The sequence below is a fragment of the Chelmon rostratus genome, chromosome 1 (assembly GCF_017976325.1).
Source record: "Chelmon rostratus isolate fCheRos1 chromosome 1, fCheRos1.pri, whole genome shotgun sequence".
Lineage (NCBI taxonomy): Eukaryota > Metazoa > Chordata > Actinopteri > Chaetodontiformes > Chaetodontidae > Chelmon > Chelmon rostratus.
The window spans coordinates 31,087,223-31,094,959 of NC_055658.1; the positions used below are offsets into that span (position 1 = coordinate 31,087,223).

General features: G+C 41.8%; 1 protein-coding gene across 1 annotated transcript; it reads right to left on the reverse strand.

The window, feature by feature from the left end:
* Nucleotides 1-1,823: 1,823 nt before the first annotated feature.
* Nucleotides 1,824-7,249, reverse strand: LOC121609371 (interleukin-25-like). The gene is made up of 3 exons (XM_041940983.1): nt 7,139-7,249; nt 6,781-7,052; nt 1,824-3,513 (listed from the first exon to the last, which is right to left on the reverse strand). The coding sequence occupies exons 1-3, from the start codon at nt 7,223-7,225 to the stop codon at nt 3,276-3,278; spliced, it is 597 nt and encodes a 198-aa protein (XP_041796917.1). The 5' UTR covers nt 7,226-7,249; the 3' UTR covers nt 1,824-3,275.
* Nucleotides 7,250-7,737: the final 488 nt, after the last annotated feature.

Genomic DNA, 7,737 nt, shown 5'->3' on the forward strand with positions numbered 1-7,737 from the left:
ATTGAATTCTTCAGTGAGAACCTGATTGCTGCTGATAAAGAGCTGTTTATTTTGGATCAGGTGTTTGATAATGGATTTCTTCTCTCCTCTCAGCCGGAGGAGGGTGGGTGGTGGAAGAATTAATTATTATGAATTATTATGAATTATTCACTTAGGTTGTTCCAGTCAAGAGAGGAGATGTTTCATGTTAACAACCTTAAAGTATCTGGATGTGTATAATTACTGCAGATGTTAGAATACTGTCATCCTGGTTGAAGCTCTGTGGACCTGATTTGTTGGATTTATTAGCCTCGTCAGTGGTGGAGGAAGAATTCAGATCCTTTACTGAATACTAGCATTACTTTAACTTGAGTGAAGGATCCACTACTGTATTATGTAAAATGAGGAAAATGTACTTAAAGTATAAAAAGCAAAAGTACTCAGTGCAGGAAAATGCCCCCTGTGACTCTCGTACTATTATAAATGACATCACTAGATTATGACTCGTACATTCATGTAAAACAGTAGGAAATGTGTTCACGATGAGCATACATACATTATCTCAGTAATTAAGAATATATTTATTTTGAATTTATAGAGCATGTATTTTTACATGAAATAGAATTAAATAATAAATAATAATAATAAACTTTATTTGTATAGCACCGTTCATACAGTGATTGCCGCTCAAAGTGCTTTACAGGAAAGAAATCACATGCAGCAAGTGAGTGTTTTACACAGAAAAGACAGAATGGACATAAAAACATAAAAAAAATAAGACAGAGAATATAACCCACTTGATAATGATAATAAAGATGAAAATAAATGCATAAAACCCCACAATAAAATAATTAAATAAAAAAAATAGATTACATAGGATGCATAAAACCAGGTAAAATACATCATTTTAAATTAAGTGCATCAGTGCATCAGAGAGAGGCACAGCACAAAAGTTTCACACCTGCATCAGGAAGTCAGAGCGGGCTAGCTAAAGAGGTGTTGTACACCTTTCGTCCAGCAGAGGCCGACATTCACTGGTCCCTTCACAGCAGTCAAATCTACGTTCACTTTGATCACAATTAAAAAATACCTCTGAAAATAATTTTAAAAAGACCTCACAGTGAGGACAATAAAAAGCTGAATGAGGCTTACTTCACATCAATAATCAGTGTTTCCACTGTGTTTTACAGTGTTCCTGAAAGTAACTCACCACAGTAATTCACCACAGTGACTCACCACGGTAACTCACCACAGTAACTCACCACAGTAACTCACCACGGTAACTCACCACAGTAATTCACCACGGTAATTCACCACGGTAATTCACCACGGTAACTCACCACAGTAACTCACCACAGTAACTCACCACGGTAACTCACCACAGTAATTCACCACAGTGACTCACCACGGTAACTCACCACGGTAACTCACCACAGTAACTCACCACGGTAACTCACCACAGTAATTCACCACGGTAACTCACCACGGTAATTCACCACGGTAACTCACCACGGTAACTCACCACAGTGAGTAACTCACCACGGTAACTCACCACAGTAACTCACCACAGTGACTCACCACAGTAACTCACCATAGCGAGTAACTCACCACAGTAACTCACCACGGTAACTCACCACAGTAACTCACCACAGTGAATAACTCACCACGGTAACTCACCATAGCGAGTAACTCACCACGGTAACTCACCACAGTAACTCACCACAGTGAATAACTCACCACGGTAACTCACCACAGTAACTCACCACAGTGACTCACCACAGTAACTCACCACAGTGAGTAACTCACCACAGTAACTCACCACGGTAACTCACCACAGTGTGCTTTGTAACTTGTGTATGACTTGCACATAATGTGCATGTGCCTAAACGCTGTCCTATTTTAAAGGAGCAGTTTGATATTTTCAGAAACTCGCTGATTCAGAAGACTGATGCCGCTCTCGTGCTCGACAGTCAATTGTGGGCCGACAGATACGGTTAGCTTAGCTTAGCATAAAGACTGGAAAGTGGCTAGCCTGACTGTCAAAGTGTAAAGACAATCGTTGGAGTGTCAAACAGCCGTTTTTACACTTACACTATTTTTTCTCTTTTTTTTTGGTCATTTCAACAAATGAGACATAAGTAAATTTCTCCAATGTGAGATTAATAAAGTCTACCTAATAAATGTAGCTGTTGATCTTCAGAGGTGCTAAGAGGCTCTGGTTTAATGAAGTACATTTACTCAAGTATTGTACTCCAGCATTTCCATTTTATGCCATTTTATGCTTCTTCACTGTTTTACTCCACTGCATTCATATTTCATATTGACTGTACAGACTGAGAACGGCTCTGGTCTCCTCAGTCAACGATAAGAACATGTTTGGGTGTATTTCTAGCTGCTCGCCTCTGTGCCGTAAAATGAACATTTATAATACTAAGTTTCACATTGATCAGTCAGTGTAAACTGTTACTCTAAATAAATACTTCAAAGAGCATTTGGTGGTGTGTGACAGCCTTGTTGATGTTTTTAGGTTGTGCTGAAATTATACAGTAAGATTATTATCAATTAGAAGACTAATTGATGGCAGTTTAAAAAACATTTTTGGCCTGTTGGTCAGACAGTTAATGCTGCTGGAAATGTTGTTGTTGTAGTTTGGTCATTTTCAGACCTTTATAAAGTATTTGCAATATTTCATAGACTGGATAAATTAAAAAATGAAGAAAATTCATTTTAAAAACTAGTTGACAGGATAATCGATAAAGAAAGTAATCACTTGCTGCAGTCCTCCTTGCATGATTTAGTTACCTATTAGACAATTTGTCAGGTCATCTGAAGCAGACGCTCATTCAAACATCAGATTATTGTTCTTGTTATTTACCTTCAACACCTTCATGATTTGAACAAAGTCCAGTGATTTTTGTTTAAACGTTTAAATTAGACTAATTGGCTACAGCCATGCTAGCAGCTCTGTGAGGCTGTACTTAGGCACAGTCGTGCTTTGAGCTAAATGCTAATGCTATCATAAACATGCTCACAATGGGAGCGGCACGTTGATCTCCAGCAGATACATGTGTAACATTTTAAACAAAGTGCAGGTGAGGCTGGTGGGAGTGTCATTAGACTTGCAGGTATAAATACTGGATAAATTAAAAAAATGACATTTTCCACAAACATAAAACTGACTTAATGACACGAATTCACAAAGAAACAGATAAACTTCACTACAAGATTGGAGAAGGATTATTTTGTTTTGGTTAACTTGGTTAATAAAGAGAACAAAATAAAGCTCAGATCTTTGATCATTTAGCATATCTGGGCACAGCACATGTGCAGGCCACGGGGACTTTCAGAAAATCCCTTTTCAGCACATATTTGTCGGGGTCACGTGGGCACCGAGTCCTCCTCAGGACCATCAGCCAAGCAAACACCTGCACAGAGTTGTAGCTCAGCTCTTCACGCTGGTTAATGATGCAGCCCTGGCAAAGACACTCGGCAAAGGCGATCTCACGAGGGATCCTGTCGACGTCTTCGTGCAGGCTGACAGGAGACAATCGGACAGAACAGACATCAGCGACTCACAAAGCGATCAGTGAAGAAGCTCTGGAAAAATCACAATGGATCTGACACCTTTGGTTTTGTTGGGATTGTTTCTTATAGCTGAATATATTGTCTTAATCCACTGATTTGTGCTGTAAGACAAATTTCCAATTTGTGATGATAAAGAAGTGAATTGAGCCGAGAGAAGAGATCCAATCTGAAACTGAGCTGAGAATAACGGAGGCCTGTTCGCAGCATCAGCGCCATTTAAAACAGCACAAATCAGTTCATTCCAGTGGAACTGGCATTACTGGATTTACACACACGCAAAATAAATTGAGTTTTGTGAACCCTGACGTGTGAATCTGCTCCAATTTCAAGCCACCTTGACAGTGTTGACCAGAGAGAACGGAGAGCCAGAGAATCCAAAAAGAAGAAGAAGAAGAAGAAGAAGAGGAAATTCATCTTCACACCTCAAGGGCACCTAAGCAGTGTCCCGAAGGTGAACTGGTACCTCTCCAGCTACGAGTCCACCTCCATATCAACTACCATGCTGGACTCAGACCGGCCACCCTCCGGTCCCCAAGCCAAGACCTTATGGACTGAACTACTGCCACCCTATGGAAGCCAGGTGTCGCTTATTAGCTGTGTTGCACGATCCAGTTTTGTTTATTTGGAGTATAAACTGCTCCACAAAGACAGATGGTTTGCAGTCAGTGGTACAAATAAGTGTTTTGAAAAAACTGCTGTTTAAAACCAAGTCATAAACGCTATGACCTCGATTCAAACGGCCACATGAAGTCAGTGAGTAAATACAGGCCTCGTCTATTTTTAACGGACACCACGTCAATCAGCACTGAGCAGCTCAAAGTCAGACATAGGACATGAAATCCGGTCACTTTTCAAAATAAAACACCCCAAGCAGACACCCGATGATACATCAACAAAAAACACGAATAGAACAGAAACCAAATAGTTAGAAAGTGGCAGAAGCACAAACATCAAGAGAAAATGACCAAATCAACCAAATCTGAGCAAGTCAACAAACTGAGACAGGCAGAGGGCTTCTGGAGCGTCTCTGTGGGACATGAAGCTGCATGGAGGACAGAACAAAACGGCGGCGTGGATAAAACGCCACCGGCCCGAATCAGTGAGCCCCCAGACCTGATCACCTGGAACAGGTGTTCCCAGAGTCGGACCAGAATGCATTCAGTGACTGTCTGCCCACAAGCTGCCAGGAGATCTAAGATATGGACCAACTATAACTACTTGTTTGTGTTGTTCTATTTTTATGGTTATTATTCTATGGTTTTATGCTGCTGTACTCTCTGACCTGCTTCTTCTTTAAAACTTTATTGTGTAAAGCACCTTCAGTCTCCTGTGTATAAAATGTGCTGTATAAAAACACTTTGGCTAACTAGCTGACTAAGCTAGCTGACTAAGCTAGCTAGCCCAGGCAGTGGCTCTTGAATGACTGATGAACTGTAATTGAATGTTACGATGATCGACCCTGAGGACAACATGTCAGGGAGGATAAACTGGGAGCTAGTGTGTTAGCAGTTAGCTCACCAGCTACGTCTCAAAACGCAGAGATGAATTCTTCTGTGCAAGCGTCTGGTTTTGACCCGATCCAGAATCAGCCGATCAATCATCCAAGCAAATTAAATTAATGATCCATAGTTACGTTTATTGTTAGGTGGCGACCTCCAGTGGTCATAATGATTATGGTGGGAGCAAAGGAGGAAGTCAGGCGACGTAGTATAAGTGAGGGATAATGTAGAGTGAATCTTATCAGGGTTTATTTCTCCATAGGAACCTGCTCACTCTACATTATCCTGCTTAGAACGCGACTTACTACTAAAACATTCAATAATGTGACATAAAATAGTGATTAAAACATACTTTATTGATTTAAAATGAGCCTAATCTCCTATGTCATCGCTCTCACTGCGCAGTGGCTCTGAAAGTAAACAGAGTGCGTTGCGTAGCAACCGCCTCTCACTGTGCGCAGGCCGGCAGGCAGGAGAACTCAGGCTTAGTCTGTGACTGTTGCTATGGCTTCCCTGGCAACGGAGTACCTGAGCAGCCGGCGGTCTCTCAAGAAATAAACGCCGCTGAATTTGGCGATTGACCAATCAGAATTGAGTTTTTATGAGCGCCGTGTATGGATGGATGGATGGATGGATGGATGGGTCAAACACAGGACTTTCACTGCTGTTCATGTCGCGCGTGAAACCGAATGTCCGTGTAGACTTGTTTTAACTTTCTGAAGTTACGTCGAGTACGTACCAGGAACATAGTCGTTCAACAAAACCGAGATATTTTCCTAAACCTAAACAAGAAGTTTGTTTCCTAAACTTTAGCAAACTGCAACAGTTTCACAGAGTTAACCAGGAGATGGCCCGACAGAGTCCACTTGGATCCACACAGGGGACCGAAGACTCTGGAATCCGGGGGGGCAGACCAGCGACTGTAAAGTCTGAGAGTCTGATTTACATATGTGCATACTAATGAGGAAACATCAGTCCAGGAGGGTCCACACACCTCGCATACAGGACTGGCTCTCATGACGTCCTCTGTGAACATCAGAGGAAATTAATAAAGTTTTATAAAATATAACTCAAGCGAGCCACATGTTCAATGAAATGTTTCAGGATCTGTCTGATCCAGCGGATCCACTGAGTGATCACAATCGATCGGTTAATAAGTAATTAATGAGAGCAGCCTGAGTTTATAATTAACTAACAGCTCAGTCACTCGCAATCAGCTGGTAGAAAAAACAGTATTGCATGTAGTGGCAAGTACATTTACTCAAGTGCTGTACTTTTAGGTACTTTACATGAGTTTTTACATGTTCTGCTACTTCTACTCCTCTAAGTAGTAGTAGTACTACTTAGAGGAGTAGAAGTAGTACTGATCATTGTACTTCTTGGCTATTCTGCATGATGTGTACTTTCACTTTAGGTAAGTATATGTTGATGCTGATACTTTTGTACCAGAGCAAACTTTTGAATGCATGACTTTTACTAGTAACAAAGTATTACACACTGGAGAGTACTACACTGTGGAATTGCTACATTTACATAGCTAGAATATCTGAGTATTTCCTTCTCCATTGCAGTATTGCTATTTAAACGTAAGGGAAAGATGTGAGTACTTGCCACTGTAGTATTAGTAATTTTACTAAAAGTTCTGAGTACTTCCTGCACTGTGTTGAGAAACCACTGCGCTTTTTGTCCTCCCGCGGTCTCCGTACTTGTCGCCTACCTGTACCTCCACGGGGACAGGGAGCGGTTGTTCAGGTCTTCGGGCATTCCTGCGGCGGTCTGTGCGCACGTCCTGGCGTCCCGCAGCGGCTGCAGGTCTGTAGAAACCCTCAGCTTGTCCCAGTATCTCCTCTGAAACTTGTCAACACGACCACTCATCTCGTCGGCGCTGATGCACCTGGAGCTGCCGGCAGCATCAGCAGAAGAGGAGGAGGAAGAGGAGGAGGAGGAAGAAGTGTGGCTGTTAGAGATGAGCAGCGAGCAGAGGAAGATCTGCGAACAGTCAGAGAGAAAACGTGTGAAACAGTGAAGAGACTCAGCTCACAGCCAGTTTGCGTCAAAGTGCGCTTCACAGTTACCGTTTGCAGCCGAACCCACGTCATCCTGAACCCGGATAGGCCACACTGAGACCAGCAGCGCCATTGGACCCGGTATATATACAGCATCCATTTATGAAGGAACCTGCTGGAAAATCCTTAAAGTCGCTAACGTTATTTCCTTCGACTGAATCACAGAGAGACGTGAGCGCGTGGCCCCGCCCCTCTGTGGTGGGCGGGGCGCTCGTCACGGAGATCTGACTGCACACATGAAACTACTGTACTCTAATTACTTCTTAATCTCTAATCTTTAAGTAAACAAGATCTTTCGGGCCTGGAATATAACTTGAGTATATTTACTGAAGTTGTACTGAAGTACAAATTTGAGATTTTCTTTTCATGCCTCTTTGTACTTCTGCTCCACAGCACCTCAGAGGGAATATAGTACTTTTACTCCATTACATTTGGAAAATTGCAATCTTTGCAGTCACATCAAATTATTGCAGTTTTGGATTTTGCACAATAGTCAGCTTGTCCATTTGTAAAGTGGGAAAGAGTTTGTGTCTGAAGGGAGCATTAAAATAAAGTTTTTTTATTATGATTACTTCTGACCTGATCAGCTCTCGGCTTGATTTGTTGTG

What these genes read in the sequence shown, in the direction of transcription:
- LOC121609371 (XM_041940983.1), bottom strand. Translation starts at nt 7,225, where the DNA reads ATGCTGTATATATACCGGGTCCAATGGCGCTGCTGGTCTCAGTGTGGC. An exon ending in CGTGGGTTCGGCTGCAAACG is followed by an intron (nt 7,053 to 7,138) that starts GTAACTGTGAAG and finishes GACTGTTCGCAG; the next exon opens with ATCTTCCTCTGCTCGCTGCT. An exon ending in CTGTCCCCGTGGAGGTACAG is followed by an intron (nt 3,514 to 6,780) that starts GTAGGCGACAAG and finishes GTCTCCTGTCAG; the next exon opens with CCTGCACGAAGACGTCGACA.